The sequence below is a fragment of the Mirounga angustirostris genome, unplaced genomic scaffold (assembly GCF_029215605.1).
Source record: "Mirounga angustirostris isolate CCGP_5_RB_7025 unplaced genomic scaffold, mMirAng1.0.hap1 SCAF_6, whole genome shotgun sequence".
Classification (NCBI taxonomy): Eukaryota; Metazoa; Chordata; class Mammalia; order Carnivora; family Phocidae; genus Mirounga; species Mirounga angustirostris.
The window spans coordinates 56452436-56469587 of record NW_026991714.1 but is presented as its reverse complement, the minus strand read 5'-3'; the positions used below and the strand labels follow the sequence as shown (position 1 = coordinate 56469587).

At 38.0% G+C, this 17152-nt stretch overlaps 2 protein-coding genes across 11 annotated transcripts in view; one reads left to right on the top strand and one right to left on the bottom strand.

Annotated features, from left to right (window-relative positions):
* Positions 1-407: 407 nt before the first annotated feature.
* Positions 408-3070, bottom strand: METTL18 (methyltransferase 18, RPL3 N3(tau)-histidine). Of its 6 annotated transcripts, none has more exons than XM_064594345.1 (3): positions 2544-3070; positions 2221-2302; positions 408-1762 (listed from the first exon to the last, which is right to left on the bottom strand). In XM_064594345.1, exon 3 carries the CDS (start codon positions 1571-1573, stop codon positions 461-463), a length of 1113 nt encoding a protein of 370 aa, XP_064450415.1. In that variant the 5' UTR covers positions 1574-1762; positions 2221-2302; positions 2544-3070; the 3' UTR covers positions 408-460. The 6 variants fall into 6 exon arrangements, with proteins under 6 accessions (XP_064450415.1, XP_045733443.1, XP_045733445.1 ...); XM_045877487.3 differs by having other exon boundaries at positions 2826-3070; XM_045877489.3 differs by having other exon boundaries at positions 2915-3070.
* FIRRM (FIGNL1 interacting regulator of recombination and mitosis) overlaps positions 3060-17152 on the top strand; it is a 49159-nt gene continuing 35066 nt past the window's right edge. For 4 of the 5 annotated variants that reach the window (XM_064594337.1, XM_045877475.3, XM_064594339.1 and 1 more), the window contains exons 1-8: positions 3060-3225; positions 5362-5401; positions 7122-7210; positions 8848-8952; positions 9443-9583; positions 11209-11374; positions 13104-13188; positions 15284-15422. In XM_064594337.1, the coding sequence (XP_064450407.1) occupies positions 3115-3225; positions 5362-5401; positions 7122-7210; positions 8848-8952; positions 9443-9583; positions 11209-11374; positions 13104-13188; positions 15284-15422 (876 nt within the window). In that variant the 5' untranslated portion in view covers positions 3060-3114. Of the gene's footprint in view, positions 3226-5361; positions 5402-7121; positions 7211-8847; positions 8953-9442; positions 9584-11208; positions 11375-13103; positions 13189-15283; positions 15423-17152 lie in introns of those variants that run through there. The other variant, XM_064594340.1, reaches the window with a different exon arrangement.

The window sequence follows — 17152 nt, the reverse complement described above, 5'->3', positions numbered from 1 at the left end:
TGATCCCAGGGTCCTGGGATGTGCCCCACCATCGGGCTTCCTGCTGAGCAGGGAGCCTGCTTCTCCCTCTCCCTCTGCTGCTCCCCATTTGTGCGTTCTCTGTCAAATAAATAAAATCTTAAAAAAAAAAAATCGTAAAAAAAAGAAATAGAAAGTGTCAAGTTTCCCCGAGAAAAAATTTATTTAATGTCAAAGGTGGTAGAAAGGCCAAATAGAATAAAGGTAGAGAGCAGAAAACGTTCCCACAAAATAATCTCCTAGATCTCATCAAGTGCTCAGAATACTATTTATCTAGCTCCCCTAGCAAGTACATGTTATTAATATAGCTGGGATATTATTTGGATAAACAAACAAACATCATAATTAAAAAAATAATAATAGCAAAGCAGAAATAAAACATTCAAAAGTTTTTGGTTATTCTTTTTATTTCACTTAGGACACTCAGTGGACAATAACTCAGTTACTTAAAAGCCATTTCAATTAGGAATCTCTTTAGTCCTTCATCAATTATTTCGAGTGTTCTAGTCTCAAATACGTTCCTTTCTTCCACAAACTTTTGAAAGAGATGAATACCTCCACCTACACCAAAATAATGTGCTTTGCTGGCTAAGAGCACCCGTCCATTCTTATCTAACAATCTAAGGAATGTCTGGTGCAAAGTATCGTAATAATCTGGATTGTAAATGGTTTCTGAGGTGAGAATGAGATCATATTTTTCAAAGAACTTTTCACTACTTAGTACAAGCTTACAAAACTCAGACCACTCCCCTGAAAAGAACCGGCACTTACATAATTCTTGTGTTATTTTTGATTTCCTGCATCTTTTCACATCGGGTTCATTTACATCATTTCCTTCACCTTCCAAAGTTGAGTTAGCCACTACATTAGGTAAGGTTACTTCATCAATCACCATACTGTTATAATCTTGAAAATGAATTTCTTTGGCCCCTCCCTTGAATGCAACTATCCCCAGCAACCCTGATCCACAGCCAAGATCCAACACTTTTTTCCCAGCAAATTTCACGTTGGCCTTTGTGAAATAAGCCAGCAGGTCAAAGGTACATTCCCAGATTTTTAAGCCTCCTTCATAAACACCAGTAATCAGATCAGAGTGAGAAGAAATGCTTTGTGAAACTGTATTTTCTCCAGGGAAGTTCTCTTTCAACAAGATGGTTTTCACTGTTGATACATTAACATGTTGGGGACCTGATAGTGTTTCTACGACTTTGTTTTCTAACACTTTCTTTAAATCTTTAGGCATAGGATGCTCTTGGGCAACACTCATGCAGGGATGTTTTTCATGTGGCTCCAAGTTATTTGAGCTATTTGCTGCACCGAGTGAGCGGTCGGTGTCTTGCGAGGCAGCTGCATTGCCCACTGGCTTATGTTCCGACAAATGATCCTGAGGCCAGTCAAACTGTTCTGTAGAACATTTTCTGTCCCTGTGTTTACCTTCTTTACTTTCTGAGACTGAAGGCCCTTTGGAGGAATCTAGGGCCAAAGCTCCATCTCCAAGCGGTGTTGATTCATTTTCCAGATGGTTTTCTATAGTAAAATTAAATTGAAAAGTCATCCTCTCATTAAAGGCACACAATCCTTAAATTCAAAGGAAGATTCTTCAACTTCTGGATAGAACTGATGACACACATAAACCTACTTCAATTATTCAGTTAGTTTTGTTGAGGATTAATTTTTCTTTACAATATTTAGAGATGTTTCCAAATGACTTTTTAGAGGTCTTCGCTCTTCTTTCAAATTAGCTCTGGAGAAAAAAAAGAAAATTGTTATTAAAAAGTAAAATGAGGGGCATCTGGCTGGTTCAGTTGCTACAGCATGCGACTCTTGATCTTGGAGTCCTGAGTTCAAGCCCCACATTGAGCATAGAGCTTACTTAAAAATAAATAAATGAAATAAAAAAATTTTTTAAAAAAGGTAAAATGATATATTTCACTAAAATGTAACATTAAATAGCACCCCTCCCCCCTTCCGCTATACAGCTGCTTTTTCTGTAAAAGCTGTGAAGGGAGAGGGATAGAAAGAGAAACATATACACACACCCTTCAGGGTTCAAGAAATGGAGAAGAGAATAAACTGTAAAAACAAACAAAAGGACAACAGAACAACTACTCGAAAAAACATAAAGTTCAAAATTGCCAGGCAGGAAAAGACAAGCCTGACTTAAGTCTTTCACCTATCATGATCTTGCCCAAACATACCTACCTCCTAAAACTGCCAGAATCTCTTCACTTCAGTCTGTTACCGTAACAGGCCTTCAAGATTTTATTTTGGTAAATGACAATCCCTTTAAAAACAAGCAAGGGTATGGTGTGCGTAATTCATCCAAATGACCTTAGCTACAAACATTTAGCAAAGACCAGAAGCCCCAAGGGTATGGGAGTAGGAGAATTTTGGAGTAATTAGTAAAGATTAATTTGGTTTTAGAGAAACAAAATAAGGGCACTGACTGGAGAGTCCCCTAGAAAGTAGAAGCAACTTCACCAAAACTCTTCACAGTATTTATCGTGTTAGATAACTTTATATACCATTTGCTTCAATTTGCACAGCTCTGGCAGGCGGGGTCTTTATTTCCATTACACGAGACGTACAAAGTCGGGTCGCATAGTGAAGTGGGTAGAAAGGTGCCTGTTTCTATCTACCCAACCGCGCCCTGGGCCTTGGATTCATTTCTGGCTGCAAGTCCCAGGTCAACCGCGACCCCAGATGCTCAATCTCAAAGCCCCATGTAACAGACGGTAGCATATCTGGGGTCTTCCGCCTTCACCTCCCCAAAGCGCCTCACTGCAACCGTGTCCAGCGATCCAGACCTGAGAATGCTCGCAGCCCGGGAAGGTCCCAGCGCCCGGCGCTGAGAAAGCACGCGCCACGCCGGACCCTCGGAATGGAAAGCGCGCACCTGTGAGTCGAGTCCTCCGCGGGCCAGACAAGCCCGGCTCCCTTCCCAGCCGCGCGCGGCTCGAGCTCACGAGGAACGCAGTCCGCTTCCTCTCTATGGTACTGGTGCCGGCGGAGAGCTCGCAAGGCCTGCCGGGAGGGCGGGAGTTTCCGGTCGTGGCGGTGGCGGGACTGGTTTGAAGCTGCACTGGTTGGCGAAACATGTCTCAGGAAAGCGCGGCCCCGGCGAGCGCTGTTCCTCTGGAAGAATTAAGTAGCTGGCCGGAGGAGCTGTGCCGCCGGGAACTGCCGTCTGTCCTGCCCCGGCTCCTTATATCCTTCATTGTCGCCTCCCCCCACAGAGGGCCGTGGGGCAGGTCTCCCAACTTTTCTCCGGTCTCGTCACACTCGCCGCCGGGCCGTGTAGAGTTCCTGAGGCCTGAACTCTCTCCTTTCCTCGCTGATGGGCGGGATGAGTAAGCGAGGGAGACGAGGGCGAGCGGGGACCATGGCTGCCCAGACCGAAGGCATGCCTCCCTTTGGCACTGGAAGGGTTCGCACTGGTGTTCCGCCCTGATTTTGGCAGTGGATGTGGCATTTTCTTCCATTCCTTTGTGCCTTTGAGTTTTTCTGTACTCGTCACGTGCAATTAAGTGTAAATACCTTTGCTTGGGATAGCGGGGAGGGAAGCACTCAGACCTGACCTGTGAGGTGAGCTCTGACTCCTAATAGCTGGATGAGGTAAAGAGATGTACTCTGAGCTCTTAACCTCTAGGACGGCTGGTGAGTATGGATACCTTTCTCAGGATTACGGGAATTAAAGGACGTAGGTCTGCCATGGTGCCAAGTATGTAAAAGATGTCCAGTAAATAAAAATGTTCTTCCTCTTCTCGGACCTCTTTCCATTGTTGTTGGTTACAAGGAGTTGCTTCCTTTTGTCATTGGCTGTCACCTGCTGAGTTTGAGTTACTTAATGCCTCCGTTGTCCAAGTGCATACTGTTTTTCTTGTTGTAAATGTGCCTGGAACCCAGCCCTCCATGTTAAAAGGTAATTATTTCTTTAACACCTTTGCGCTCACCTTCAACATAAAGCCACACTTAAAAGAAAAAAATGACCTTCACTTTAGAGAGTCTCAAATATTTTACATCTAAAGGCAAATATACATATTACCGTTATGTAGAAGTTTCTTGCATAGGCATTGGCAAAATCCCACTTAGGTTCCAAAGGCTTTTCTTAGTCATTGTGCAGATTCGGAATCGCTGTCCTCAAGGATTTTGATTTGGAAAACACATAGCATCCTTACTCCAAAACCTTTACTGGGCACATAATACATACCAGGCAGGGTGTTAGGCTTTGGGGGAACAAAGATAAGGAACATGGTTCCTCTTTTCCCCCCTCAAGCTTATGGGGAGCTTCAGTAATTGAAAGTCAACATTCCCACTTGGTTTTGCATCTCAGACTTAACATTCAAAAGAAACTAAAGCTGTTCTTCCCCCAGTTTTCAACACTTTTCAACAGATGAAAGATAAGTTTTTAATAAATTTATAGTCACATCACCCAAGCACTATTTTTATATTTTGCCTTTTACATACTCTTTTCCAGTCTTTACCTGCATGTCTACATAATCATAAATTAGGTTTAATTTTGGAAGGGGCTAGAATTTTTTTGACCTTTGCTGAAATTTTTCTGTAAGACAAATTCAACCCTATTGAGCTAAATAAAATGAGTTAATGACTATACCTCATTTTGATTGATGCTGTAAAATTAATATATGCAAAGTAATGTCAGAAGAAGAATCAATTCTTGTATTACTGTGATGGAGTTACAGTTTGTTCATTTTTCTTGCTGACACATTCTTTAATACTTATTTTACAATAAGAAAATTTTTTTTTTTTTACAATAAGAAATTTCTAACAATTCTTGGTGGTATACAAGTGTACAGTTTATAATGTGATTACTGCTAACTTTTGTAATGGACGTAGGATAATTTATTGTCACATTTATAAGTGTCTGCTATGTGCAGAAGAGTTTCAGTCTGATAAGCTTCATAAGAGGCACACAACGTGAAAAGAAGATAGAAAGTGTTGAGTGACTTAACACAGATGCAAATAAAATACTGGAGAGGTTCGAAGGAGGAAGAAATTTCTTTCCTGTTTTAGAAACCAGAAATCCATGGATTATTATAGTACTGTTCCTCTGTCAAAAGAATGTCAACTACACATAGTTTGAAAAGACAATTTTATCCCTGCTCAATTTTGAAAGTATTTCCTTGGAGTATTTTCATTATATTATAGTTTGTTTACCTAAGAACATTAAATTTTTAAAAGTAAAATTAAGCCAGTAATTTGAGTTTAATTTCAGTTTCTTACTGATCATTGCCTAAACTTTAAGAAGGCTGCTTTTTAGATTTATTCTTAGCAGTGAATATCCTATTACTGTAATACTGGTATCTTCCTTAATTTTTTTACTCTATGTATCAGCATTCTGACAACTGGATCGAGCATATTCGTAAGTAAAATTATCTTAATTGTTTGATTTACTTTGATGTCATTAAGGTCTGAGTCTACATATATCGATACATTTCATATTCCCTTCAAGTGTATTCTAGTAGTGTTACAGCCTCTGTAAATTTCAGTTACTTAAAATGACCAAATTCCTTCAAGTTGTAGTACTTAAAGTTTTAAATTCTATTTTGGATGGATACCAGAACTATTGATAATGTCCATATAAGCGCATTGAAATTTTAAATGTTTGTTGTTAAACTGGTTAGACTCATATAAAACATAATTTGCAGTCTGCTTTCAGGTTGACTTTCTCATCTTCTCTCTGTTCTTTAATCTTACTTGGCTTATTTATTTACTTATTTAGTTAGGAGAAGAGATGAATTAAGACTAGACTACACAATTTACTCATATTTTGAGTTCCTTATTCTATTTACATTTCCATGGTTGTGGATATTTATAATTTTCAATCTGTTGCCTGTTGGGTCTAATTTTTTTAAGTAATAATTTTTTTTATCCTGAGTATATATATTTCTACAGTGAATACTTAAACATATTCACTGTAGAAAATTTGAAACGTGCAGAAAATCAGAAAAGATAATGAAACATCCATTAATCTGAAATGGTTAAGATTTTGGTATAGAACATTCTCATCTCGATTCTATACATTCGTGCTAGGCTATCTATTATTCTTTGTATATACATGTTTATATATATTAAGATTGGGATTATACTATTTTGGAAGCTTGGTCATTTAACCTTAAAGTATTGTGTGAATATTTTTTCATGGTTTTAAATGATCTCGAATAATAATTTTAATGAAAGCAAATCCTATTCAGTAGATGTACCCACATCCTTTAAGTGGTCTTCAAAGGCTGGACATACAGATTTTTTTTGTTTTTGTTTTCTTGTTATTATTTCAGGTACTTAATAGTTTCTCTACATAGGGGAGCCTGGGTGGCTCAGGTTAAGTGTCTGCCTTTGGCTCAGGTCACGATCTCAGGGTCCTGGGATCGAGTCCTGTGTTGGGCTCCCTGCTCAGTGGGGAGTCTGCTTCTCTCTTTTCCTCTCCCTCTCCTCCCCTCGTGTGTGTGTGTGTGTGTGTGTCTCTCTCTCTCAAATTTTTATTTATTTATTTATTTTTTATTTTTTTTAAAGATTTTATTTATTTATTTGACAGAGAGAGACAGAGTGAGAGAGGGAACACAAGCAGGGGGAGTGGGAGAGGGAGAAACAGGCTTTCCCGCAGAGCAGAGAGCCTGATGTGGAGCTCGATCCCAGGACCCTGGGACCATGACCTGAGCCGAAGGCAGATGCTTAACGACTGAGCCCCCAGGCGCCTCTCAAATAAATAAATTTTTAAAAATATTTTTATTTATTTATTTGTCAGAGAGAGAGAGAGAGAGCGCACAAGCAGGGGGAGTGGCAGGCAGAGGGAGAAGCAGGCTCCCTGCTGAGCAAGGAGACCAATGTGGGACTTGATTCCAGAACCCTAGGATCATGACTTGGGCTGAAGGCAGCCGCTTAACCGACTGCGCCACCCAGGCGTCCCAATAAAATCTTTTAATAAACATAGTTTTTTTACATAGAAAATGGCATTTTGAAATTGTACAAAGCTTCAGATTGGTAGTACTTACATATTCTTGCATTTGGGGAAGGGGCAGTGATCTTTGTTGGCTGACATGACTTAATATTCTTATAAAATATGTTACTATTTTGCTTTATAGAAATTCTGAAAATTATTGTGGAGATGTTTTTACCTCATATGAACCACCTGACGCTGGAAGAGACTTTCTTCTCACAAGTGCTGCCAAAGGTATAGTCCTATTATCATCTTAATCAGTCTACATGTTATAAAGGCTGTTTAAATCTAGCCTCAGTTTTAGATCATTTATTAACTGTGGCTCCTTTTTTCCTAATGTATCAGACATATTTGAAATACAAATAATTTAGTAAGAAATAGATCTCATGTGAGAACATGATGGTGTTAGTGTCATCATTAGGTGGTTAAAAACTATTATAATTGTAAGTAGTATAGATCCTTTACTAATTGAATTTACATTATTTGTAGCTAATTTTAAGTACTTCTGTATTTTAAAGCAATTCAATGAATATCTGGGATGAGTGAGGAAGTTAGCTAAGATCTTCTCTGTAGAGTTTATAATAATTGTTAAATTTCATTGTTTAGAAAAATTGAGCCAATTTTTTTAAAAGATTTATTTATTTATTTTAGAGAGAGAGTGCAGGAGCGAGTGTGGGGGAGGGGCACAGGGAGAGAGAGAGAGAGAGAGAATCCCAAGCAGACTCCCTGCTGAGTGCAGAGACCTATGCAGTGCTTGATCTCACAACCCTGAGACCATGACCTGAGCCGAAACCAGGACTTGGACACTCAACTGACTGAGACATCTAGGCACCCCTGGAGCCAAATTTTATTAAAGAAGACTTAGAATAAAAAATAAGGCTGGAATGTTGGTAAAATCAAATAACCAAGAGAAAACATTAAGTTCACCAACTACATTATCTTTTACTCTACGTAGTTCCTATTACCTTTTAGATATATATGGTATACTTTTTCTCTGAAAAGCACAGGCATTTTTTTTTTTAATTGAAGGAATTAAAGGTATTTTGTGCAAAAAATGAAACTTTTTTTAATGGTTTTTAAGTTTAGCTTTGAAGCAGATAATCATCAAAATTCCTGTTACTCATATTCATTTGATTGTTCTCTATCTAAAAGTATCTTAGAATTTGTTCTTGACCACCAGAAAAAGATCCAGCTGTTATATAGATTAAAATAAGGATGTTGAGTATTAGCTTGCCTTTGGGAAACAATACCCTCTTTAATTACATTGTGTTGTTATTCTTGCAGTGTTTAGGCCATTTAAATTGTTTAGAAAAATCTGAGTATTTAGATCTTAGGGTAGCTAACTTCACAGACAAAAAAACTTAGTTCTAAGGTCACATAGAGTACCTCTAACCCAGGAAATGGTATTTTGAGTTGATCAAAAAGGGGAACTGTTTAGAACGCAAGTAAATAGGTAATTCAGCACAAATTCATCATCACTCCCAGAAAATACCCTTATAAATACCTATATGAATATTGATTGGTTAAGACCATCAACTTTTATTGTGTAGAGTAGCACTTACCTTTGTTACAGCACCAAAAAATGAACTTCGAGCGATTTTTTACATGGATGTTATTAAATAGAGTCAAACCACAGAAATGGAAAAGAAATCAATTTCAACCTGAAGCTTTTAAAAGATTGTGTTATATGACTACTTTATATATATAAAAACATATATATTGTTTACATTATTACGTGCAGTTAAGCTAGATAATATCCCATGGTTATTACTAGTAAAAAATTGTCTGATTTTTTTTTTTTCTTTAAAGATATGTCTTCCCTTTCTAGTGTTTTCTTTTACTCCTCTTTATAACATGCTTGCTTTTCACAGACTGTGAAATTATTTGATGACATGATGTACGAGTTAACCAGTCAAGCCAGAGGACTATCAAGCCATAATTTAGAAATCCAGACCACTCTAAGGAATATTTTACAAGTATGTCAAATTTAGTAGAAAGGGTATAGGGGAAGAGCTTAAACAGTGTAAGAATTTTTATACTGATATTAATTAGCTATATATCCTTTATGTAGTGACCCAGTGCTGGAATTAAATTTATAGAATTAAAGATATGAATGCAAAAAAATAAATTTTGTATTTTTTTATACAGTTTAATGCTGAGTAAACACCAAACTTATATAAGACAAGTGATCAAGATATCTTGCCCTACCTATAATTTCAAAGCTTATATGTAGAACACCTGCCATATGCTTTGATGTGTGGGTTAGGATTCTGAGGTTTTTTTTAAAACCAAATGGCTAGCCAGTTGTTCCAATATTTGTAGTTCTGATAGACTAAAGTTCAATGAAGAAGGAATAGAGTGTCCATTTTGTTCACTGCTGTATCCCTGGTACCCAGCATGTCTGATACCTTTCTATGTTTGTGAACAAAAACATACTGTGAATGAAACTTCTCTCCTTATTTCCAGACAATGGTTCAGCTCTTAGCAGCTCTTACAGGATGTGTTCAGCATATCTGTGTCACACAGGAATCCATCATTCTAGAAAACATTCATAGTCTTCCCTCCTCAGTCCTACATGTAATCAAAAGTACATTTGTACATTGTAAGGTAAGTAATGAGTCTAAGTATACTTTAAATGGCCTGAAATCCACAGGCAAAAAGGCTGAGGAAAATAGTGTTTGCACATAAGATTTTACATATTAGCCTATATTACTGGAGTAAAGTAGAACGAAGAACCATGTACAGGCATACTTTGGTGTTTTTTTTGTTTGTTTGTTTTTTGTTTTAATATTTATATGACAGAGTGAGACACAGCGAGAGAGGGAGTAGGAGCCGGGGGAGTGGGAGAGGGGGAAGCAGGCTTCCCACAGAGCAGGGAGCCCGACACGGGGCTCGATCCCAGGGCCCTGGGGAGGGTCGTTAAGGTGCTTAAAGTTAGGCAGATGCTTAACGACTGAGCCACCCAGGCGCCCCCAGGCATACTTTGTTTTATTGCACTTCGCAGATATTGTGTTTTTTACAAATTGTAGGCTCGTGGCAGCCCTGTATCCAGCAAGTCTTTTGGTGCCATTTTTCTAACGACATTTGCTTGTTTCATGTCTCTTTGTCACAGTCTTGTAATTTTGACAATATTTCAAACGTTTTCATTATTATATTTGTTATAGTGATCTGTGGATCAGTGATTATGATTTGCTGAAAGCTCAGATGATGCTTAGCATTTTTAGCAATAAATATTTTTTGTTAACATATATACATTTTTTTCCCAACATAATGCTATTGCACACTTAACAGATTACAGTGTAATATAAACATAACTTTTATATGCACTGGGAAACCAAAAACTTTTTTTTTTTTTTTAAAGATTTTTTTATTTATTTATTTGAGAGAGAGCGAATGAGAGACAGAGAGCATGAGAGGGAGGAGGGTCAGAGGGAGAAGCAGACTCCCTGCCGAGCAGGGAGCCCGATGCGGGACTTGATCCCGGGACTCCAGGATCATGACCTGAGCCGAAGGCAGTCGCTTAACCAACTGAGCCACCCAGGCGCCCCAGGAAACCAAAAACTTTAACTCGTTTTATTGCAGTAGTCTGGAATTGAACCTGAGATATTTCTGAGGTGTGCCTGTATGTAAATATTTGTTTCAAAATAAGTGGTTATAAGGAACTGATTAAAATGGGCTTTTGCGGTTTTTTGATGTTTGTTTTTCTTTTCTATAAAGAAAGAAGAGTCACAGGAATCCTGAAATTGTTCTGTCATGGTATTGGTGGATCAGATGAATTCCTTAATGATTAGGTGCCTATAAAAGGACACCAGCCCTTTTGTAGTCCATCTCTACATTCCTGAGGCAGCTTTAAACCGTAAAAGCTGGCCTAGGAATTGTGGGTCACAGGGAGTTTTGGTACTGGTATTCATTGGGTGAATAAAATCACTGGTTTAACTAATGCTTCTCTTTGGTGATAGGGTGCTAAAAGTCATGTACCTGACCAAACCTTATGTATCTCCCTTTTAGTTCTATATTTGCAAGTCTCGGAAGTCAGAGATCATGCTTTATACATGCCTGCATCTCTTGAAGTACACTATATATAATGGATGGTCACTAAACATTTGTTTAATGAGTAAATATGTGATTCAGTAGAAAGCACTGAAGTTACGAGCTTTGATGGAATGAGTTAAAGTAAATTTGGCTCTTGATCTTTATGGTGTGCTATTTCTCTCATTTTTATTTGTGATCAGGATAGTGAATCTGTCTATTCTGGGCATTTACACCTAGTTTCAGACCTTCTCCAGGCTCTTTTCAAGGAGGCCTATTCTCTTCAAAAGCAGCTAATGGAATTACTGGATATGGTTTGCATGGACCCTTTAGTAGATGAAAATGATGATATTTTGAATATGGTAATAGGTAAGTGAGAAAACTTCCTATTTAGTATGTGACATATGTTGACTAAACTGTATATCCATTAAATTATTGAACCCAACATTGTTTCTAACGCTTCATGGTATTTTACTCACTCATTATGTATAAAAAAATTTAAATCCTACCTGATAAATTTTTAATCTTCTAAATTTTAGAATTTATAAAATTGATATGTGATGCCTTAACATAGATTTGTACATTCAGTTAAAGTTCACCATACATGATTTTTCCACAGTGATTAACAAAAAAGTCATGCAACTTTATACCTTCTTAAGTAGTCCAGATTCTGAGGCAGTAGCTTTCAGAGTTTTTAAACCATAATTCAGTAAGAAACGAAGTTTGCATTTCTTTCCAGAGCACATATAGTTGCATATGTATATGTTCATGAACGTGTATGTATTTATTATGTAATATATACATTTATTATATGTAAAATAATACCTGTTTTATATGTAATGTACTCCGTTATATTGTTTCATTTTTAAAGAATTGCTAATTGCTACTTCATAATTTTATCACTCACCAATGCATTATAACCCAGAGTTTGAAAAACAGTAATTTATAAGGACAAAAATTTCATTTATAGTTTCTGTATAAAGAGTTAAGTTTGCTTTGTGCAGTATATCAGGTACCTCTTGCTCTATAAAACCACCCCAAAATCTATCAGGTTAAAACACCTACTTCTTTATTTATTCACGATTCTGTGAGTCAGCAGTTTAGGCTGGGCTCAGCTGGGACAGCTTTCTCTGCTCCCCATGGTACAACTGCTTGTTCACTCGTGTTTTTGCAGTCAGTGACCTCATCACATCTGGCTGTTGGCAGAGGCAGAAGCACTGAGCTGGCCACGTGTGGCACATCATCCAGGAGGCTAGCCCGGGCTTGGTCACCTGATGACGGCCTCAGGGTCATCATCAGGAGAGGACAAGCCCCAGTGTGCAAGCACTTTTTTTTTTTTTTAAAGATTTTATTTATTTATTTGACAGAGAGAGAGACAGCGAGAGAGGGAACACAAGCAGGGGGAGTGGGAGAAGGAGAAGCAGGCTCCCCGCTGAGTGGGGAGCCTGATGTGGGATTCGATCCCAGGACCCTGGGATCGTGACCTGAGCCGAAGGCAGTTGCTTAAGCGACTGAGCCACCGAGGTGCCCTGTGCAAGCACTTTTTAAGTCTTTGCTGGCCTTATAGTTATTATTATCCTGTTGACCAAAGCAAATCATATAACTAAGCCCCAGATCAGTGTGGAAGGGAACTGCCCAGGATTGTGGACACAGAAAGGGAAGTCATTGGCCATTTTTACAAATAAAATGAAAGAGTAGAAGCCTTTCATAAATACTGTGCCAATTTGCTTTAATTCTTCCTTGTTTGGTATTCTTTTCCTTTGCCGCTTATTTTGTCATTTTGGATTAGAATATCTATAGAATATTTCAATTATAATAGGGTACAACTTTTATTCTACTGAACATTTTAGTTTACTTAGGTCATTTAGTTTTATTTAGGTAGGTGTAAACATCAAAAATTAATTTTCTGTAATTTGTAAAAACCATAAATCAAAAGTATGACACTTATTTTTAAAAATTATTTTGAAAAGTTTTTTTCTAACTGCATTACCTATTTTAATAAATGTCAGAATTGATCAGTAGATAGTTTTAAATATAGGAGAAACTCACCCCATATGACATTTGAATGTCCTAAGAGTTCTGTTATCTTTTTTTGTAGTTATTCATTCATTGTTGGATATCTGCTCTGTTATTTCCAGTATGGACCATGCGTTTCATGCCAATACTTGGAAATTTATAATTAAGTAAGTTTTTTTCCTTTGCTTTTTTACTTTTTGTAATATATTTTCCATATCCAAAATCTAAATTATTCATAAGTTTTTTAGATTGCATTTAAAACATTTTGTATGGGTGTGTATAAATGTTTCCTCACACTGCTGTCTGATTAATCCAAATATTGTACATGTAGCTCCCAAACCAAATTGGACTTCTTTACTCTGCTGCTTCTAAAATTTAAAAAAGAAGCTCTTCTTTGTTACTAATACTTTTTTTTCTTTTTCAAGATATTTAAATTCAGGTCAGTTAACATCCAGTGTATTATTCATTTTAGGGGTAGAATTTAGTGATTCATCACTTGTATGATGCCCAGTGCTTGTAACAAGTGCCCTCCTTAATGCCCATCACCCATTTAGCCCATCCCCTACCCACCTCGCCTCCAGCAGCCCTCAGTTTGTTCCCTAGAATTAGTCTCTTATGGTTTGCCTCCCACTAGTACTTTTGAAATAATGGGCCATGGGCCTTAACCACTTGCCTACTACTACTGTTATTTAACCCATCAGGTGTTTATTTCCAGGCTTAGAGAAATTAATAGTTATAATTAGAGCTGAATATAATCCCTTTATTATATGCCTTTGAGTTGTTCAAGTTTAATTCCATTTATAAAGTAATTTTAGCTAGAGCATTATGAAAGTTTGCCAGGGAGAGTGCCCATAGTGCTCATCAGATTCCTGGGGGTGGGAAGAGGTAGATTTGAGATGTAAAAATGGCTAAGAACCTCTACTTTATATACATGCATAAAAATTAAAGGTCAATGTAATATTTTTAGGTCTTAGGTGCTTTTCTTGCATCACCAGGAGATCATTAACTTGTCAACAAGTAATAGTGCAGTGGTTAAAAGTGTTAACCCAGAGCCATTCTGCATGTGCTTGAATCCATTTTGAAATCATTTACTCTTCCTGAACACTTGGGAAATTTGGTTATTTTCTCTGAACCTTAATTTGCTTATCCAAAAATGGGAGTAATTAAAATGGCACTTTCTAGGTGGGTTTATTTTATTTATTTTTTTTAAAAGATTTTATTTATTTGAGAGAGAGAGAGCACAAGCAGGGGGAAGGGGCAGAGAGAGAGGGAGAAGCAGATTCCCCGCTGAGCAGGGAGCCCAATGCAGGACTCAATCCCAAGACCCCGAGATCATGACCTGAGCCAAAGGCAGACTCTTAACCAACTGAGCCACCCACATGTCTCTTGGTGGGTTTATAGTGAGAATTAATTGAGTTTATCGATATGAAATGCTAAGAACTCTGCATGGCATGTGAGTGCCCAGTGAATTACCACATCACCATCATTACCATTGAATGTGTTCTGTTCTTGTCCTCTTCCAATTCATTTGCTAGTCAGTGTTCAGTCTGATCTTTTGAAAATGTCAATTAGAGCATGTCACTCTACTGCTTAAAATCCATCCCATTTTGCTAAGAGTTACAACCTAATCCTCTCTGGCCTCTGCCTTCTTCACCAGCCCATCTCTGCTGCTCTCTCCCTGGTCTTAGTTCCTCAGACTCTCCTATCCCAGGGCCTTCTCGCCACTCTTTCCCTCTGCGTGGGATGCCCCTCTCCATATTCTACACCTTGCTGACTCCTGTTTATCTTTCAGTTCTCAGCTTAAGTGTTACATCCTCATGATAGTGTTCTTTGATATTCTTACCCTGAGAATAAGTTATTTTAGATCTCTCTGCTGTAGCATCCTGGAGTTTTCTAGCTTAGCATTTATTACAACTGTAATTCATTATTCTTAAAATTATTTAATGTTCTCTCTTGTACTAGACCAGAAGTTCCATGCAGACAAAGCAGAGAGTGACTTCTTTCACTTCTCCATCCCTAGGGCCTAGCAGAATACCTGGAACGTTAGTAAGAGTTCAATTAATATTTTACAAGGAGAAGTAAAAAGTTAGTCACTTACTAAGCTAACATGACAGCTTCAGAGGTGACATCAGCATGTCTTAATTATGTCATGTCTAATATATATGATGCATTGTGATTTTTACATGTTACTTCAAGTCATATTTTTATGGTCCTGTGTTACTTGATGTGTTACTTGTGATTGTATTCTTTTTATTCATTTAGGCAGAGCCTTAAGCACCAGTCGGTTATAAAGAGTCAGCTGAAACACAGAGATATAATCACCAGCTTGTGTGAAGACATTCTTTTTTCCTTCCATTCTTGTTTACAGTTAGCTGAGCAGATGACACAGTCAGATACACAGGTAAAGTATGGTCTAATAGCACATTGAACAGTAGCTCTTTATGCATTTAGCAGTTACTAAATCTCATTTGAATCTGTGGATCAGTTTACCTAAAAGGGTTCTAATTTTTTGTTGTTGTTTTTTCAATCTAAGATTATTTACAGCCCATAATTACTTTTCACCCCAAACATTGCACTAGACTCCTACCTGCTCTTATTCCCTCTAGAAACTAGCTGTCTCCTGCCCACCCCCCTTTTTATGTAAGGGGGCATGTTTATGAAGCATTCTCCTCAGAATCCTTTCATTCTTTTCTACCCTAGGTCAAAAATCTAACTCCTTAGTCCTTTATTTATCTAAGGTTGTCTGATATAGCCACAGTTGGCCTGTTCTTCACCAATCTGTTGCAACCTGTAGTGATGGTATATGTAACTGTGTGTATGTATGAGTGTTCTCAAATTGATGCGCACTTACTTACATTTATTTTGATTTCAAAAAGTTACAGTGCTGAATTGGCATCCCATTTATGAAATGTATTATAAAAATTTATAACAAGTTTATTGGGAATTAATAGTTTATTTCCCTATAACAGTTTTATACATAGTGCCTTTTGTTCTCAGACTAGCCCTTTAAGTGTTATTTAACTCATAATGGCCCTAAATTATAGCATTAATAGTACTCAGGACCTAAGAGTTGCATGTAGTAATTTCAGTGGAAAATGAATGAAATATTTCTCCTGTAAAGTAACAGTAACCTCCCTTCCCATTGTGAACTTGCTAGCGGCTACAGGCAATTCCTTTGTATCTGGGCTCTTCCCCACCCAGCAGCTGGGGTGTGGATGTGTAAGGGTTCCTCCCTTTCCTAAAGACTGGTTGCAACTCCTGGGGCAGAGCTGATCTGGAAGGACTGATCCATGGGGAGGATGGAAATTTGAAAAGCAGTTCTGAAGTGGGTAAAAAGGAACTGAGGAGTAGCTTTAGGAAGGGGCTAACCTTTTCCTTCTTGTTTCTCTTCTTTTTCTCTTATCTGTTCTCCCCTTACATCCTTTCTCTTCCCCTTTTCTTTTCCACCCCCACTTCCTTCCATCGGTCTCCTTGCAGTCCCCTCACCCTCCTGGAAGAAGGAGGCATTTGGTTGAGTATCTTGTGTTCTGGCAGGAAGGTTGTTCCTTCTCCACTTCAATCCTATACATCTGTATCCTCAATCCTAACTTCCTCTTTTCCCAGTTTCCTTCTTGCTTAACTTGAGCCCACAGACTCTCCAGGGAGTGCTGGGAGAGGAAGATTAGAAGAGATTCGGACGGGAGGCACATGGGGCACGCCCAAGCAACAGTATAGTGCAAGAGAAAGAAGTCCTGAGGGTGCCTGACCAGGGTGGCTATTTGTACACAAAGTTCAGTTTATATAAACCGCTTGTATGTAGAAATCAAAGAATTTACATTATAAACTTTCCTAACTGTTTCATGTTTTTCCCTGTGAAAATTTGGAACTGGTAAAGTGACTAGCACTACTCACAGTCCGTTGCCTAAAATGGAGCTTTGAGATGGTCTGTTTGGTTTCTCCTTTCTGAACTCTAAATTCTGAGTCACAGCGCCCTCTGCTGTTCACTATTGATATTTATTGAGGAATCAAACCATTTTTTTAAAATTCTTCCAAGCAAAGTTTTCTCACTTTGTTTTCAAAAACATCAAAATAAAACCACCAGATTTAATAGCTGATATGCTAAGTATGAAAGCATACAGATGTAGCAGTCCC

Coding starts and splice junctions, on each gene's coding strand:
- METTL18 (XM_064594345.1), bottom strand. CDS start 1,573: ATGACTTTTCAATTTAATTTTACTATAGAAAACCATCTGGAAAATGAA.